This window comes from Epinephelus lanceolatus, chromosome 6 (genome assembly GCF_041903045.1).
Source record: "Epinephelus lanceolatus isolate andai-2023 chromosome 6, ASM4190304v1, whole genome shotgun sequence".
Classification (NCBI taxonomy): Eukaryota; Metazoa; Chordata; class Actinopteri; order Perciformes; family Serranidae; genus Epinephelus; species Epinephelus lanceolatus.
The window spans coordinates 16184946-16204172 of NC_135739.1; the positions used below are offsets into that span (position 1 = coordinate 16184946).

At 41.3% G+C, this 19227-nt stretch overlaps 1 protein-coding gene across 3 annotated transcripts; it reads right to left on the reverse strand.

The window, feature by feature from the left end:
* Nucleotides 1–117: 117 nt before the first annotated feature.
* Nucleotides 118–18737, reverse strand: fyco1a (FYVE and coiled-coil domain autophagy adaptor 1a). 3 transcript variants are annotated; one of them, XM_033622095.2, is made up of 18 exons: nt 18676–18737; nt 17064–17180; nt 16216–16322; nt 15953–16078; nt 15216–15322; nt 14371–14514; nt 14130–14217; nt 11522–14017; nt 10647–10739; nt 9720–9838; nt 9458–9625; nt 8602–8754; nt 8181–8410; nt 7216–7369; nt 5169–5261; nt 3934–4144; nt 2738–2847; nt 118–1930 (listed from the first exon to the last, which is right to left on the reverse strand). In XM_033622095.2, the coding sequence occupies exons 2-18, from the start codon at nt 17122–17124 to the stop codon at nt 1855–1857; spliced, it is 4536 nt and encodes a 1511-aa protein (XP_033477986.2). In that variant the 5' UTR covers nt 17125–17180; nt 18676–18737; the 3' UTR covers nt 118–1854. The 3 variants fall into 3 exon arrangements, with proteins under 3 accessions (XP_033477986.2, XP_078024853.1, XP_078024854.1); XM_078168727.1 differs by having other exon boundaries at nt 10626–10739; XM_078168728.1 differs by having other exon boundaries at nt 10626–10739; nt 17064–17177; nt 18676–18726.
* Nucleotides 18738–19227: the final 490 nt, after the last annotated feature.

A 19227-nucleotide genomic window follows, 5' to 3' on the forward strand; every position in this document is an offset into this window, starting at 1 on the left:
GTGTTGGCGTCTTTGTTCACATCAGCTTTCTGAATGAGCGAGGCAGCACGCAGAGTTAATGTGTTGATCTTGTTGTTCTGTCGTTCGAAGCTGTCAAACATTAAAACCAGACACAGATTATTGGAAGTTGGAGGCATCATCACTCTCACGTTTTATTCATGATTACTGGCTGTTTGACAGGTCCATTACAAGTTACACTGAGTGCTTGTAGTGATGATTCATGCACATTCTACTCCTCCAAAATTATCCTTCAAAAAAAAAAACAAGCAAGTAGAAAAATCTGTCCCTGCATGAATACAAAGATATTGTAAACTTAACAGATTTATTATTGTTTGTAACAATTTATAAAATAATTATCACAAAGCAGCTCTGTGGAGAAAATATGAGCCTTTGCATAGAAATTGCACCAATTTACACCCATCAAAAATATGAGATCTGACTGTGAGGCACACACACAGATCTCTATAAAAGCAGCACAGAGAATAAGCCCTTGTTTCATTAAGTAGTGTCTGGTTGTGTCCAAAGTGAGCAAGCCCGTTTTTTTCCTTATTGCTTTGCTATATATAGAAAGAACAGCACAGAATTCAACTCCCATGTGATCACTGAGAGCACAGTGCTAAAAGTTAACTAAACATATAACAAAAAGTTTCCAGAGATTCAAATGAAACCCAAACTGAAAAATCATTTCAACTGCTATAACTGAAACATGTGATATTGTGCATAATGTGATTTAAATGCCACTGGAATTCAGTTTTACAGAAAAGTAACAACTCAAACCAAGTGTCATGATCTGTGCGGATAACAAGGAGTAAAATATACAGATACAAAAGCAAACTAATCCCTGGCAATCAGAGTTTATAGGCACTTGAAGCACAGTAGCTCAGTCGTTAATATACTTTGAGTAAATGTCAATGTGATGACACAAGTCAGCCTGTGTACGTACAGGCCCTCTGCCTCATTAGATTCTATGACCTGAACAAAGAAAGCTGGTTTGTATCGTAGTTTCCTTCCACAGAAAGTAAGACGGCAGTTTTACTTTGCTCTTATTTTTTAAGTTTTCCAAAAACATAAAAATTAGGACATTCTACCACTGGAGGACAATTTTAAGTCCCACCCCTGAGATTTGCACAAAGTTCATTTGCTTTGTCATCAAACAGAAACCAGTTACAAGTTCCTGCCTGTTTTCCTTCCTGTGCTGGCAAAGTGCAAACATAGTGCACAGACAAGTCAGTTCATTAACAAGCTGGGAGCGAATTCAAATCTGCACTTTTCTGCTTCAAAGGTTTGAAAGCTCTGATTTAAAAGATTGCACGACTGACCACGATTTAGTAAATCATAAAACTCTTAAAAGACAAATTTTGCAAATAAATACTTGTCCCTAACGTAACAGCATACTTTGGAAAAGGGAGCTCAAAGCTAAACTAAGACTGAAAATCTTTTAAAAAGGAATAACAAAATCACACAATATCTAAACTGAGCTTTCTAAATTAAACCTAACTGAAGTAAAGTACGTGTATTACTTGGTGTATATTTAAAAAATACAATAAAACTTAAATAAATGTGTTTCTTTCTAAAAACCTTTTTCATTCTGTTGACAACACTTCATTTAGGCCACAGTGAAACCATGAGCACACCTCGAGACTTTAAATAACACCAAAAAACAAATAGAAACAAAGAATACTTGGGTAAAAACAGATTTCTGGGAAGAAAAGATCAAAAAAAAAAAAGTCACATCAAGTGAATGAGTGAGTCAGTGAATTTGCCATATCTTCAGTCTCCCTTCAGCTGCCACGAGGACATCATGCTGATGTCTTTGTGACATCATGCTGATGCCTCTGTGGGAGTCATCCGGCTTCAGGGAAAATCGCTTCCATCGTAGATTATGGGCCTCTCCATGGTCAGATGGTAGAAGACTTTCTTGGAGATAAACCTGTTGGGAGAGGGTTTCTGATCAAAGGGCAGCAATCCGATTAACTGAAACCAGACGCTGAGGCACAATAGAGTGCTGGATAAAAGGCTAAATGTGCACACATATACACACACACACACACACACACACACACACACACACACACACACACACGCCCAGCGCAGCGTTTATTTTGGGTTTCATGCAGCATTAATTTTGTGATACGTAATGTAACAATGTCGTAGCTTTATGAGCATGCATATCTCACAAAGCAAATGCACACAACTTTCTGCTGCTGGCTATGGTGGTTCTTCCTATTATGCTTCGCTCCTGTTTACACAATTTTGAGTTACTTTATGAGAGAAGACAAGCAAGACAATTGACTTATTTCATGCGCAGTTTTGCTTTGCTAAGATGCTAAGGTAATTAATGTCGGTCCTTTGTAGCTGTTCGTGAAGCTCAGAGACTTGATACACAAAGATCAGTTTGCTGCTGGCGGCCATGTTTTCCTGAGCAGGTTTATTTAGATTGGAAGTAGGGAATTACACCTCAGAATTACTGACCCAATTCATCTCGTTCTTCTATGGATGTCAGTTTTTGAGCCACAACAGAGGCCAAAATGTGACCCGCAACAAATGCTAGGGCTTGTTTTTTTTTTACTTGAGGATAGCCAAATACACACAGGCACACACACAACCAAACACATGGTCCCCTTCTATGCTTATGCCTGAAGGAGAGAATAAGAATGAAAATGTTTCTGTAGTGAACAAGCTTTCCCACTGAGAGGAAGAGTCAGAGGAAAGACGCTGGATGTCAGGAGTTCCATACCGTGAGAAGGAGTTGTCAAAGACGAGTGTGTAGAGGCCGGGGTTTCGGACTTTCAGCTGTCCCTGAATTGTCTCTTTGTGGGAACTGCAGCGAGTCAGAGGAATCAGTACCTGAGAGAAGAACAGAAACATTGGTCTGGAGTGAAACTGAATGTGCAGGTGGAAGACTCTGCCAGAGATAGTCTAAGATGCTGTGTCCACTACAACTGTTTTTTTTTCCCAGCTTAAAACATTAGGCGCTCCTCAGGCCATGTCCAGCTGGGAGCGCGTGAGAATGCTTTGGAGGCGCAGGGATTTTTCAGCTGAGACACTTTGGTTGTGTCTAATTGCTATATGGAATATCAACAGAAGTAAAATGTTGGTGCAAGGTAAAGTACTTGCTCTGCATAAGGACAAACCTGCGGGGCTGGCTCATGAGAGAAAACATATATTCAATATCTATATTTATAGTGCATTACCAGATTTCTCCTCTACTGTTGTTGTTTTTTAGCACCCTCCTCCACTGTGTGATTGGACAGCTGGGTAAAAATGACACTGACAAGCGCACCGTTTCACTCAACGCTTCATCTGACTGTTGCCATTTGTAGCATATTGCAAATATGTGACGCTCCCATTGCAAAGAATTAAAAAAATACGCTGGCCTCAGGAAAAATAATGCTTCAGTGGAAATGGCAAGAATATAATCATCAGTATCATAATAATTGCAATACATTGTAAATTCCAACACACTTTGAATTAAATGCTAATAAATAAATAAAATAGCACACACTAGGGAATATTGGCAAGAGAGGGAGGTTATGGTACTACAAGACGACACGTCCAAACTCATTTACAACCCCTGACATTTTAACTGCAGGATGTGTAGCTAACCCTGCTGCGCAACACTGGCAACCTGCAGTGGTTTTCCTCTGGCAGTGATATTTGAAAGATCAAGCAAACAACCCTGCTCTCTGTAGGGGGCGCCCACGACAGCACGCACAGGGTCAGTCCATTGTGTCTGGTCATAACTTCTGTGTTTCAGTTTTGAAGTGACAGTAACCTCTAAAATTTGAACAGCCTTGCCGTCAGCCTTTTCATGTACTTTAATTTGAAACTGCCTTTCTTGACATTTCCTGTGGCAGGTGTGTAAGGGCTGAGTCTCACAACACATCAGTCATAGTGCACAATAATGAAAATACACACAGCGAGTGTAACTACCTTTGACTGTTCCACAGTCGTGTCAGTGGATTCCCTGTAAACCACACTAAAGGAGATGCTCTTAGGCTCTGAGGAAAACACCCAGCTGATGGTTAGCCCGCAGTCACCCACAGCCACGGTTATCACACTGTAACAGCTGGACTTGATGAAGAGCTCTCTGGAACCGTCGCCAAAGTGAGAAATATCATCAATGCTGAGAGGGACAGCCATCCTGCAATGAGAACACATTAACGTTAAGAGTGGTTTATACAAAGTGGCTCATCAGTTTTACATATTAATGCCTACCATACACTACAAGACTTGGAGAAGACTTTGGAAATACTTTTACATGAAGACAGTGTGAGTTTTCACACTGTCTTCACACACTATAAGATTTTGCACAGACTAGGGATCCTGCAGGGTCCTTATTTGCAAGGCTACAACTAAATTCCTTTGGAGATTATTTCCCATCCTGCTCCTGGTGGAAAATATCAAGCCAAGAGCCCTTTCAGAAATACAACCTATTAACAATTCCTTCCATGTCCGCAAAAACACATAACTCTAGAAACACAAGATAAAAGGCGCCATATGTCGACATCATTCTTGTCAATTCAGTATCAATATAGTCCATAACTTTAAACTATATTTGTGTACAAGCTTTCCATTTTATATTTTGTTGCCTCAACTCGCTGCCAGCCTCCACTGGTTATCTGCTGTAGGAATGAGAAAATTCACATTTCTCACTAAAATAAGTGCCAGTTATTGGATCCGACACCCAAATTAAACAGGGACTCTTCTTCACTCCACAACTCCACCACTTTCTCCTCCTTTTCCACAGTCAAAGAGAACCTAGACTTGTTCACATTCTTGTGCCTCCCTGGCATCCCCTTTATGTTTACTGTCTACCTGGTTTGCCACTTCATGTTTAATGCTGTAGAGCGCACACCTGTTGGTTGTTCACAATGTTCACATCATAGAACCACAATATTTGCACGATGCCAAGGCAAAAAACTTTGGATAATATTTAACATGTTTGATTATATCAGAATGCCAAGACAAGAAAATGACTGACTTAAGAGAGTTCAGACTTTTATGACCACCATACACCAAACGATCAAGATAACGAGAGCATGCACCACCTGAGGTAAAACTCTTGTAACTTTATTCCAACATTGCAAATTTGCCAGGGACAGTGACATCACTTGAAAAGTCATTTGGCGTAAGGAAGGAGTAAGTATACAAAGGTCAAGACTCACGTGACTTCTCCTGATTTTAGAAGGTTGATTTCTGAATCCTGAACAGTGGGAACTTGCTCCTCAGGGTCATCAGGGGTCACATCTCCCGTGCCTCTGCAAAACACAAGACACAGAGTAGTATTTTGATTTAAATGCACGTATCAGTGGCATAATGATTCATTCATGATGTATCAAAAGTGGAATATGGATTTCATGGGCCATGCATTTTCAAAGACCCATGTCTTGGAAGGTTTTATCCATATTATTTAATTTGAAATACATTGTGCTTAACATTCACTGTGACATTTACGGTGAAGTGTGTAAGATTTAGGGCAATTTTGTAGCATCTTGTGGCGAGGACTGGAGACTGCAACCAGCTGAAACGTCTCTTGAATAGAATTCCTTCAGTGTTTTTTGTTCAGGGTGTTTTTACTTTGAGCTGAATTATCTGTAGAGGTCTCCTCCTCTCCAAAACAAACAGACCCAGTGATTTAAACCAGTAAAAACATTGAATAAAGCAGGTTCATGTTACAATTCAGAGTTTTTCTGACACTGTTCGTTGCAGATGGGCTTCTAACTGTGGTGGCTGACTAAAAAATGCGAATGGCCCTATCTGGAGCCAGTGTTTGATTTGTCCATTCTAGGCTACTGTAGAAACATGACAGTGAACATGGTGATATCTATAAATATGGACATGCTCCCTACGTAGATATAAACAGCTCATTCTAAGGGAAGGAAAACACAAAGATTCTTATTATTCTCAGGTGATAACAAAAGAGAAATACTTATATCATATTCCATTCCTGCCAATATGTCCTCTTAAATCCCACACACACTGGACCTTTAAGTTAAATATAAGCACAAGTTAACAGGGGCTGCTGTGGCTCTGAAGGTGGAGTGGGTCATCCACTATTTGGAGGATGCATGTGTGCTTGTCTAAGTCTCCTTGGGTAAGATACTGAGCCCCGAATGTTCCAGATGGCTGTTCCATCAGTGTGTGTGAATGTTCAACTGAGTAGCAGTACTACCTTGTATGGTAAGTCACTGTGACATGCAGTGTAAAAGCACTTTGAGTGGTCAGAAGCCTTGAAAGGTGCTGAGCAAGTCCATCTATCATCCATTAAATGAAATACTCAGATAACTAGTATTTCTGGACAGGCACACGTTTCCTTCCTTAAAAATTACCACATGAATGCTTCAGCTTCTCTCCACCACCCTATCCACTTTAGTGCCATGAAACTGCAGCACTTCTCATTTCTTGCAATTTGAGTTCTCGCTTATCGATGAAAAAGAGAGGAAGTGTATCCCTAATTACTATTTGACACCCGCTAGGGGCAGAGACGTGTGCTGAATCCCCTAAAGGTGCTATACATTGGATTTGCATCTTTTCCAGAGATTCTTGCACTCAAGCAGTAGCGATTCTGTATTTACGGTACTTTTTAAGAGCTCAACTGGGACATTCACAGCAGGTATGTGTTAGCTAGAGAATGGGCCATGATGAGTGTTTCCAGCAAGCGGTTGTTGTTTACAACACTAAATGAAATACTGTAGGTCAGTATAATGGCACTTTGTCCTTTTTAATTTCCTCTAACCTACTGATGGTGTATTATAGATAATAAAGGACTAGTTCACTTCCCAATTTTATTCTTCCCTGCTTTTAAAGTTCAAGGCACTAGATGAAAACAACATGGCAACACATGAGGAAGGCCTACCTGTTTGGCTGCTTTATGAACAAAATGAGATTTGAAACATTTATAAACTCATCAGACCACTGTAGTTTTTGTATTTTAAATCATCTAGCACTTCATACAGTACGTAGGACTTTACTTTTGCCTTGGGAGGTGTTTTGATAAGCAAAAATAACACCAGTGCAGTTCATTACTGTACAGTGTGTAGCTGTCACTCTTCATTGAGCAATAATGGAGGCCTGGATGTCAATGTGTGAGTGTAACCCAAATTTCAGGAGCTAGGTATTAAGCTGCTGTAGTGTCTCGTGTTGTGACTGTTTGACTTTCAACTGAGGAATCAAACCAAAGGACAGACCACATTTATGTTACAGTACACTCACATATCCAGTGATCCTGGAGGCCGTCGCTCTTGCTCTCCCTCCAGGGAGCCTCCTGTGGTCTGCGAGGTGGTGTCGCTGTCGTAGACTCCATTCACTTCCTCTTCTGTGATTATGTCAAAAGCTCCGTCTTCAGATCTGTTGCTGGGGTCTGAAACTGGGAGCAACAAGAATCTGAATCAAACTACTGGATTACTTGGAGGACTGCATGTTCTTATGATATAGTTTTGTGATTGAACAGTATACAAAAACATATAGCATGCACCGTATAGACCAAGAGAAACTAGAAATTCCTGTTTGAGACTAAAGGCCTTTGCACACTGAGGTGTTTTTTTTTTTCCGCATGTCAATATACTCTTTCAAAGTGTTGTTTTTGCCATGAGTACTCTGACAGATTACATGACAGTGACATGACAGTATTATGTTTTTGTCCATTATATTTATGTCTGTTATGTTTTATGTCTTTTATGAACCCCAGGAAGACTAGCGGTTGCCAAGGCGTCCGCTAATGGGGATTAATTTCAAGTTTTATCTGAGATTTTGCACCATAAATGAAGGCATCAAGATGAGTCACCTCATAATGTCACAGCAATGGCAAACCTGTTGCAACTGCCACAGATTCACATCACTGCTGGTATAAATAGTTACGGAGCAAATTATACGTCATTTATTCATCATGCCCGTCAGCTCTTCCTTTTTTGTACAATATAAGAAAAACAGCTTCTTCTCTGAATGGAAATGTCACCTTCTTCCCCTTTGGTCTAATGAACAAGAATTCAATGGAAAAGGTTTCTGTCCTTGTTCCTCAATATGACAAAGTCAGCCCTTTCACTTCCGCTTAAAAGTTCCTAGTTACCTTACAGTACCGAGCCTATGAACCACAGTGATTACCTTTTGGGACAAGCGTGCAGTTGTTAGGTTAGCCTGTAGTAGTTAGCATGTGTTTGTCTTCCCAGCTTGCCTCTCACCTGTTACCCTGGGAGTGGGTTTATACGGGGCTGGCTCAGGAGGTGGCTGAGGTCCAACTCCTGGTGGAGGAGGCTGAATGTCTGAGGGACTCAGCTCTGCCTCTGTGAACCTCTCCACCACTGCGCTGTGTTGGGTGTAACAGTCCCTGCAGCAGCGCTCCTTCTTCCCACTGTGCTTAGTCATCGCAAAGTTGTTGCTGCAGTAATAGCAGAAGATGCGACCACAGAGCCTAAAAATACACATGAAAATAAATAGGTTTCCATCCATGTTACACCTTTGATGTTGTTACTAGAACATATTTTTGATGGCTTGCATTTTGAGAAATGATACTGTATGTAGTCTGGATATCAAACAGGGTAGGTACACACAGTGACAGGAGCAGCAGTGTGCAGAAGGCCCCAGTGCCCACTAAAAGCCCACCTGCAGTGATGTCTGCGCAGCCACCAGGTGAACTGGCCCTGGCAGCCGAGGCAGTGTGTGGCCTCCTTATCCACCAACCACCATTGTTCCTCTGCTCGCAGCTTCTGCTCAAACTCTAGAGCGTCTGATTTCTGCCACAGAGCATCTTTGTCCCTGATGTGACACACAAAAGAACACACATGCTTTCAGGTTTTTTCACATATAGTCATATATTTACACTGACCTATAATTTTAGTTGTACATACTCAACACCAAGAGTAGCATCATTACCCCAGTTGATGCAACAGAGAAAAATAATGAAGGCATACATAATGCAAAAGAATAAAGGATTGAAATCATGTGGGCACATCCCAAAGGAGTTGACTGAATGAGTATGTTTCATTCCTTATAGAATATGAAACCTTTCAAGGCATTAGTGGTTACTGAATCCAGTGAAGAATGATGGATAAAAAGCCAGCCTTCTATTCAGTAGTGTCTCTTTACCACACTTCACCTGTCATGCTGGCCTCTTAGCTTTACTTTTCCAGATCCCTTCTCTGTCAAAAACTCTCTCTCAGATCTGTTCTCAGTAAATTATCTGCATTTAAAGAAGCCTTTTCCCCCGCTTCTGATCCTCAGACCTAATTTCCCCCATCTATGTCAAGTACGACAACATCAGAGGAGTGCTCTTACTGGAAGAACCAAGCACACATTCCCCAGTGGGTCTTTCAAAGAGCCCGCAGCAACCAAACATAACAAGGTGGCAGACATCCATTGTGAAAAAGAACTTTAACCCCTTTCTTCGTTAAGAAATGCGATGCCTGTGGCAACAGACAGCCTTGACGCTGCTAACAGCTGTAATAGAGACAGCTCTCACCTTATAAGCTCGATGAGCCGCTCTTCAAGGTTGGTCTTGGTTCTGTTGAGGTCATCGATCTCTGCAGTCATCTTCAGGTACTGGCTTTCTTTTTCAGCTTGCATTGTGTTGAGTTTCTGCTTCAGTTCTTCACAGAGCTTTTGCACAGACGAGTGTGCTTCTTCAGCACTGTAGAGAGAGAAAGGTGCAAAGAAAAGAGTCAGTGGCTCCTTTTTGGCACCAAAAAGGTGAAATTCACAGGTATCAGTGGTCATAAACGCACCTCGTTACTGCATCTCTCAGTTGCTGAATCTCGCTCTCACTCTCACGAATGTTTTTTTCGGTGTCTGTGATGTAAGCATCCTTCTCCCCGGTTAGCTGCAAGTAGTGCTCATTCACAGCCTTTATTAAACAAGAAAAGAGCATTTATAAAAAATACTCATTAGTACAAAAGATTCTGACATTAATTACAATCAGTTCTGATGAAGTTTTTTTTGCTGGATAAACTAAATAAAACATTCTTGCAGATGCATCTTGTATCGGAGTCATTTCATTTAGTAAAATCCAATGACAACATTTGGAGTAATGCAGCCAAAATTAAATCTTAAAAACACCCCTCACAATCAAAGCCTAGTATTTAGAATAATAAACATGTCAAACCAAAATTGGAAAAATGATTTGAAAGATGACGTCAAAGCAATTTCATTGAGCTATCCATCGGATTAGGACCATTACACTGTAGTGATTTCACATCTAATCTACCTTCTGCAATCAAAGAAAATTGCTCAAGCAATCAAGATGTCTAATTAAAAAAAAACAGAGACCTGAAAAATTATCTCATATAATTACCTACTGTTAATGAGTACTAATCAAACAATCATCCTGTTATTATGTCCCATGTGGTGTGTAGCTTCCTTTTCTCCATCCTTGCAAATCCACTAATGACAAATGTGCTGGTGCCTGTTTCAGGCTATGTATATGTCAGGTGTTGCACTTTTGACTGCAATCTATCTACAGTCTACTCTTGATCATATATGGGTTTCCTTATACTTGAAAGTGAATACATCACACATTTTTCTGTTGATGGTCTATTTTTATATATAGACTATAGAACACATGCTACCACCACCATGCATCTAGGTATGATGTAACCAGGAGTCACTGGATTCAAAACTTGAAAGACACAGACCTCTAGTTCAGAGACACAGACCTCTAGTTCAGAGACTTTAGCCTGCAAGCTGGACACATTCTTCAGCTCCTCCTGCAGCTGGGCCTTCACCTTGTTCAGCTGGTCATTGACGCTCTGAAATGTGAGAGAAACATCAAAGATGGGAGTCTACAGCTGCACTTACAGTAGACAAAGTGGAGCTTTTTACTAAATGTTAATATACTTACAATGATAATGCTAACATGGTGTTGCTTAATAGATATGTTTACTTTAGTTTAGTATGTTAGCATGGTAACATTTTGCTAATTAACACTAAACACAAGTAAAGCTGAGACTAATGGGGGTGTCATTAGTTTTGCAGGTTATAAACCAAAGTATTAATAAAGTAGTGGTGAAATGAAAATTGTGACCTGATGATGGTGCTAGATGAAGTCAGAGAATCACCAAAGTACAAGGGGACCACGACTGTCCAATTGAATGACTTATCTTTTCAGCAATTCATCCAATAATCAGTTTGACAATTTTTTAAGAAAAACAAAAGTCCAAATTCTTTAATTCCAGCTTCATAAATGTGAATATTTCCTGTTTTTTCACTCCTTTAAAACAGTAAACTGAATATCTTTGGGTTGTGGGAAGAAAAACAAGCCTTATAAGGACATTTTCACCATTTTCTGACATCTTATAGACCAAACAACTAATTGATTAACGGGAAAATAAGTGACAGATAAATGAATCAATAAATTTAATTGTTAGTTGCAGCCCTAGTATAAGAGCCATGACCCATGGATCAAATGTCATGATCCAGATAACATCTGCAGATTCAGATCACTCAACTAAACTCAAAACTATGGTGCATGGAATGAGTACAACAAAAATCAAATCTTGCATGTAATACAAGTCACGATTAACTAACTCACCTTCATCTGGACCTGGTGAGTCATGCTCTCCGAGCTCATTTGGAATTTGACGGCCTCTGCCTCCTCTCGGCTAGAGACCCTGACGCTCTGCATTTGGTTCCTGGCCTTGTCCAGCTGCTCCTGGAGCTCCAAGACAGTCTCTGGAAGTTTCTCCTTCTGTAGCAGCTCCTCCCTTAGTTTGGTATTCTCCAGCTGTAGCTCTGCCATGCTTTCTCCTAGCCGCTCCACCTCCTTCTCCATCTCTTCAATCCTGGTGGCATCCTTTTCCCAGTGCTCTCTGGCCTCCTGCTTTTCTGCACCTAACTTACAGATGGTCATCCCAAGCTCTGCCATCTCTGTGTTTGCCCGGTGTAGACCCTCGCGTGTCTCATTGTTCTCTGAGACTAGCCTGCTATGTTCTGCCTTGAGGGTGGACAGCTCTTCTCGGATGGCCGCAGCAGAGATGGACAACTCGGCATGGGCGGCTACCTCTCTATCACGCTGTTCAGTCAGAGCCTCTTCTTTCTTCTTGCACTCCATAAGCTCTGTTACATGCCTCTGATTCAGTGCCTCTGTCTGGGCTTTCAGCTGCTCAGTCAGAGTCCTGAGCTCATCTCTTTGGGTCTCCATCACCTCCAACTGTGCTTGTGCTTTTAACTTTTCCTCCTCAGACCTCTGTACCCGCACCCTGAGGTCGAGGATCTCTGCTTGGAGCCTGGACACTTCTTTCATACACACCTCTAACTGGCCTTCAAGTTTGCCTGTCACTTCCTGGTTCTCCTTTGCTTGAGCTGCGCTCCGCTCCAGCTGAGATTTCTCCATCACCTGTTTCTCAGAGGTAACCCTCTCAATCACTTCTGTCTGTTTAGCACAAGTTGCCTCTGCATCAGCTTTGGCAATCTCAAGCTCCTTCTCCCTGGCCTCCAGATCTTTTAACCTGGACTCCAGTTCAACAAGGTTCTTCTCTTTACTCTCTAGCTGGGCCTCTTTGGCTTGGAGCTGCTCTTGAAGGCTTGCTTCATTCTTGCGAGAGGCTCCTAAGTTCTTCTCCAACTCTCCGATCTGGCCGTGAACACTCTTCAGGTCAGCTTGCATGCGGCTAAGAGCTGCTTTCACAGTGTCCTGCTCCTCTCTAAGACTTTGGTTCTCCTGCTCCAAACGCTTTGAAGTTGCCTCTGAGACTGTTGCTGCCATCGTGGCCCGCTGCAGACTCTCATCCAGCTTGCGATTCTCCTCACGCAAGTTCTTCTCTTTTTCATCCACCGTCATCTTGGTATCATCCAGCTGGCCGCGAAGCTGTTTCTCAGAAGCTCTTAGAGCTGCTAATTCAGCTTCAAGCGCTGTTCTGTTTTCTGCCATCTCCTTCTTCACCTCCTCGTTTCTCTTCACCGTGGTCAGCAGCTTCTTATTCAGCTCCATTAGATTGGCGCACTGCGTCTTGTAGTCTTCTATCTTTGTGGCTTGTTCTTTGACGTTACCCTCCAGCTCCACAAGGTTAGTGGTCAGTTTGTCCCTCTCTGTGTTTAGGCTTTGGTTCTTGGCTTCTAGCTGTTGTAGTGTCTCGCAGCTGGAGGCAAGCTCTGCCTCTTTCCTCTCGAGCTGCTCCTTAATGGCAGTGATTTCTGCTTCTAAAGACTCTTTTAAACTACCAACATTCTTCTGCATTTCATCTTTATCTTGTTGAGCCCTCCTCTTTATCTCTTCCACCTCTTTCTCCTTGTCCTCTAGAGATCTTTGGAGGTCTTGCAGTTGCCTCTGTAGGTTGCTCGCCTCCTTCTCTCTCACTGTCAAGGCCCCCTGCAGCTTATCAAGGGCACTGCACTGTTCCTCCACTTTTGTCTCCAACTTGGCCTTCTCCTCAGACGCAGATGTAACTAATGCTTCAAGTTTTGTTTCACCTTGCTTTGCGGCTGCCTCCTTGACTCTCAGCTCGTCCTCTAGCCTCTCTGCCTCTCTCTTCTTCTCCTCTGCCTCAGCTACCGCTTCCATTTTTCCCCTCTCTGCCTCTTTCAATCTGTCCAGCAGCTCGTGTATCTTTTGAGCTGAATCAAAGTAACTGGCTGCCTGCTGGCCCTTTTCATTTAGAACCCCGTCCAACTTGGCCAGGAGCTCTATGTTCTTCCCCTCAGCGGTTGCCAGCTTTTCCTGAAGCAGCTGTTGTTCAGCCTCCCTGGCTTTTTCCCCAGTCCTGAGTGCCTCCACCTCTCTGGACAGGGCGCCTTCTCTTTCCTGCAGAGTCTTGAGATCTCCCTGTAAGCCTTGTTGCTTCTCTTGGGCTGCAAGGGACATATCAAGCTGCCTCTGTAGCTGCACCACTACACCCCTGAGCTCAGCAGCCTCATCGCCCATCTGCTGCACCTTATCTAGGAGCTCTCGCTGCTTCAGCTCTGACTGGTCCAGCTCCAGGCGAAGGTCTTCAACTGTGCTGACATCTTCGGTGCAGGGAGGCAGAGACTCGTTCAGGTCATTCAGAAGACCCTGACCATAGTCAGGGCTGGCAGGGAACTCATGTGCTTGCTAGATGGTAACAAGGGAAACCAGAGAAGGAAAGGAAGAGAGAATGAGTGATGAACACTGTGCAATCATTTTAAAATTATGATAAAATGACAGGATGTTATTGGTGTGTTACCTGGGAGTAGGTGCTGGCCAGACTATTAATACTGGAACTGCGACTGGGTGGTTTCCACATGTGGCCAGGTGAGTTTCCCAGTGTCCTCCTGTTAATCAGAAAAGGCATTTAATACTGTACTCCAAAGAAGGTGCTAAGGAATGGTTGAATTCAGACACTTGCTTCCTGTAATAATTCCTAGATATTTTTGTAGTTTTTATTTGCGCTACATGCTGTTTTCATGATTTGTCTTGATTGTTACCTTGCAAAAGTGGGCCAAGATGCATCAAGATCATGACCTCTGGAAGCCACATCAAACTGGACCTCATTGAGTTCGTACAGGTGACTGATTATGTCAACACTAAGGTGGGGCTTCAAGAAGGGGCTTCTTGCATAGTACCAGTCACTACAGGAAGAGAGATGAAGGAGATGTCACAGTAGGACACAGGAGAACAACTAGAAACAATAATAGTGGCTAAAAAGTAAGACAAAATTGGCATCTAAACCAAGATATTTTTTTGGGCATTTTTTGCCTTTAATTGACAGGACAGTGAAGCGTGAAGGAGGGAGAGAGAGAGGGAGAGACATGCAGCAAAGGGCCACAGGCTGGACTTGAACCCGAGCCTCTGCGGTAACAGCCTTGTACATGGGGCGCCTGCTCTACCACTAAGCCACCGACACCCCCAGAGAAGGCTTTATGATACCAAATGACAAATGTATGTCTTTAAGATTAAGATTCTGCCATGTAGTTGTGTGTTTCTGTGTTTTGTCCCATACTGCTGCAGGACTCTACATACACACAGTCAGTGAATTCCTCTTACTAAGACTGCTCATACCTGACTGAGACTGATACTACTGACTGATACTTTCATAGAAAGGGAAAGTTAAACAGTAACACAGCATAAAAAGAACATCTCAACATTCAGTTCGTCGCAATGGGGAAATGAAATGCCTATTTCTGAAAGTGTTTCTTTGTAATCCAAAAACAACTGCTGCTCTATTTTTGTTACCGGTGTACTTGCACTTCAACAAAAGCCCATCATTCTACATATCTAAATAAAAAAACACACATTCCAGTGAGGCATCACTGTGTACTGACAGTTTTACCTGGTGACTCTCTGGTTCAACAGACACTGCTGCAGGGTGTCAGCCAGTCGCTGATGTACGAGGGAGTATCGGATAAATGCTCGTCCTTTCCCCAGAGATGTCTTCAGCTATCAAAGCAAAAGAAAACATTGTTTTAAACAAACCCTTTAGACAGTGTAAACTTCATACTCAAACTGCAGGGATATCTGATGTGTCAAAAACTACAAAATTAATAAGGATTCATTATTTAACTTAAATGAAGTAAGAAGTAACATGTAACAAATTAACTAAGAAGTAACACTATGAAGATGCAGTTGGGGGCCATTGTAAATGCAACAAACACTATTTTGTTTTTTGTTTTTAAATTAAAAGAAGAAAGAATATCAACAAAAAATCTGTTAAAATCACATGTTTCTTATATGTTACATTTACAAGGATGTAACACATCAGTTTCAAAAATTAAACTGATTTCTTGGACGTGACTTGGGTCTCACATTTTTGATGCTCTGATTTCTAAGCAGCAATATAACAAAGTTACACTACAAGTTCTTTCAGTTCATGTGTGTTACATCTGCACTATAAGAGATGAGAAAAATGATGAAGTAAAAACCCTACTGAGTCATTGTAGGTTGAAACAGACAGATACAACTACTATCTAATGGTTTAAGGAGTTATCTGATATTATCAATGATCAGTACGTAATTAGTGCTATATTAGTGGTGTCACTGTAAATAACAACAATAAAAACATCTTCATACCTCAGTGATGGATTTGACAAAGCGGATACCATCATTGGCACCCTTGATTTTAGCCAGACATTCAGTGAAGTATTCCCAATAGTCCTTCTTTGTACCGAGAAATGTCGTCTTCTCCTTCTGATCAAACTGTAAGATAGATATAGATACAGTTGGACCAATAAAAATGTTGAACATGGATTCTTTTTGGTGATGTCATTTATAACATCATCCTTGAGTAACTGAGATTCACTGCGTCAGGTGTGCCAATATGAGCTAAATCATACCTGTAGCAGGTACTCCAGTTTGTAGGAGAATTTGTGCAGGTTGGTACTGTCATCGGTGATTGGCTCTCCACTTTCTCTGTACTCCTTTGCAAGCTCTGCAACAGCCTCTGAAATTCACAAAGTTTAAAAGTGAAAAAATATCCCTCATAAATGACACAGGGTTTATACAAATGTGGTGCATATATTTACATTGGAAAAACACATTTATATGGCAAAAGACATGTTTCTTACTAATACATACATGATATAAAAATGTGCTCTGGGTAAAAAATAACAGCAAGTTTCCATTTAGTAAATATTAAGGGTAGAAGCTGGGAGGAAAAAGGCAGAAAATTGTTATCTTCTTAGAAATGACCCAAAGTCAAATGGACTAAAAGGAATCAAAGGAAACGGAAAATTGCACTGCTATAATACTTTAACCTCTTGGTGCATTCTGGTTACACACACAAACAGCCCTGGTGCCTCAATCTCTAAACATTTTTTTTTCCATTTCCACTCTCAACCACTTGCCTCGTATCCATCGTAAAAACTGGAAGGACACCCGTGACGGGTGCACCCTCAGTACGCACTCTCTGTCTCGCTGCATGCTGACAGAGGCTGCCACCACACCCTTTCTACAGCCACATGAGGTCAGGTACACGTTTTCCCAAACGATTTGATGACAAAGAGAGGTCAAATAATTCCAGGTGTAAAGATTGTATTAAGACTTGATGCTGAGACTCAGGTCATGACATCGTGTCTCTTCTTTCTCCTCTCTCCAGTCACACAATGTCAGCCAACAGCCGCCTGCAGCCAATCTATTCACACACACTCACACAGGCAGGCACACACACATAAAGCTGGCGTACCATGCAGATCTCGGATAATCCTCTGGAGTTGGCTCTCCCCGACCGAAGCCCCAGCAGCCATGGCCCCACCGCTCTCTCTCCCTGGCAACCAGGGGTCACAGGGTCACATCCAGTCTGCTGAATCAGAGAATCAGAAGCAGTCAGGAACAAAAGATTGACACGAATGCTCCAACATACTGTACTCTCATGGCTACACATGGGCACACTCAATACACACAAATGTGTGTCACAATATGAGAGATCTCATGTTGTGTAAATTGCATCTGATAGTGTATGATCTGTATAATAAATTAAGTCAGTTTACACATTCTGATCTCCTGATGACCATCTATTATTCTACTGTAGAACAATGCATGTTGGTTTTCGTAATGCTCATTAAGAACTTTAACAATTTATGGATGAAGCTATGAACAGGGATGCGTATTTGAGAGTTTTTTCAGTCACTGAAGAGTAATGGTCCAAAAGGGCAGGGGGTTGCATAGCAATTTAATCAATGTAGCAGCAACAAACGGGGCAAACATCCTACTTCTTGAACTTTGGATCAGGACACAGCTTTTGGTTTGCGTGTTGGTAACGCATCGTTAAACCATCCATATTTGAAGGCAAATAAGTATGGTGTCCTGGAAAATTACCTGGCTGGATACTGGTAAAAACAGACCAACCTAAATGCCAATCTTATCAAGTATTATCTCTCAAGAGTGAGAGTTATCCGTCACTAAAATCTACTTTCTTTACCCATGAGGAAAGACACATATACTGTAGTTGAAAAATGTACAATTCCCATGCTTTTCTATAACCATGCAGTGTGCAAAACTTAGTCAATGCATTCCTGTAACAGTCATTATAAAATGCTGTATATTAGATTACTGGTTTGCATGTGGTGTGCACAGAATCTGTTGTGAGAGATGCTGCTTCAACCACGGTGTCCATAAACACCAACCTCCCAAAATTATGGCTGTCATTTTTAACATGAAGTTGAGGCAATATCTCTCTGATAAACATCCATCTAAACTGAACATTATAAAATTCACAGAGGAAGTATTTAATGCAGGTATTTCTGGTAAGTGGATATTGTACAGGTGCTCACTCCGGGTAAACTGAGGAAGCACACAAAGCATGCATGAGTATGTTGCATGACATCTAACTATAATGGTTAAGAAAGCAGTTACACTTTGACAAAGCACAGGAACAACCTGTATTTGAGTACACACGCATCCACACAGTAGTAAAGTTAGCTAACAACCACTCTACGTTTTGTTTAGCATTAGTTTTGTTAGCTAACGGCTAACTTAACCAAGTTAACGTCAGTTGGGTTTCGACAGTTTGAAAACAGTTTTACAACACTAGCTACATGCTCTTACAGCGCTAATATTACTTTTATAATATCAAAAAAACAAAGACAATAACATATAGCTCACGGCTAAAGCTAAAGCTACTCCAGACGACTTAAGTGCTTTTTGAAGCTGTCACCGTAACCTTATATTTAGCTGTGACTGACAGACATTTTGAAAATAACCGTGACATCACCGAGAAACGATAATTTAAATGATGTAGTATGTTTCCAGGTAGTTTCTGGTGAAATAAGAAAAAAAGAATAATAACTTTGACATACTTTTACAGATATGACTCAAGTCCATAACAATCCAAATCGTTTATGTATGCATACAAACTTGTTTAAAGTGACGTGATTGATGTTGTACTATCCAATCACAGGACGACATGTAGCCCTCCGGCCAATGGCTATGAGGTTGGTAGGCGGGACCCTGAAGCTGATGGTTTGGTTGTCGCACCAGGGTAAACAGAGGTGTCATGTGATCACTGACAGTCAGAAATGCTTGTCCTACTTTCCTATGGTTTTGTTGTTTGTTGCACGTCTTTGAAGTGTATTTAATGCAGCTGCACCCCCAAACACCACAAAAGAATTCTTTAAAAACATTTTTTGCCTTTTATGATTTGTAAACGTTATGTGTGACAAATACAAGTGAAATACCCTGACATTTAATGTGGTACAATGAACAACCCTTGATCATTGATTAGTTTTACTGAGGCTTGATTTCTTAAAGGGGAACGCAACTGATTTTAGACTAAAAGATTAAAATTAATTTTCAATAATAATTTAAAACTGTATTTATAGATAATTAATTCAAACAATTATTAAAACATT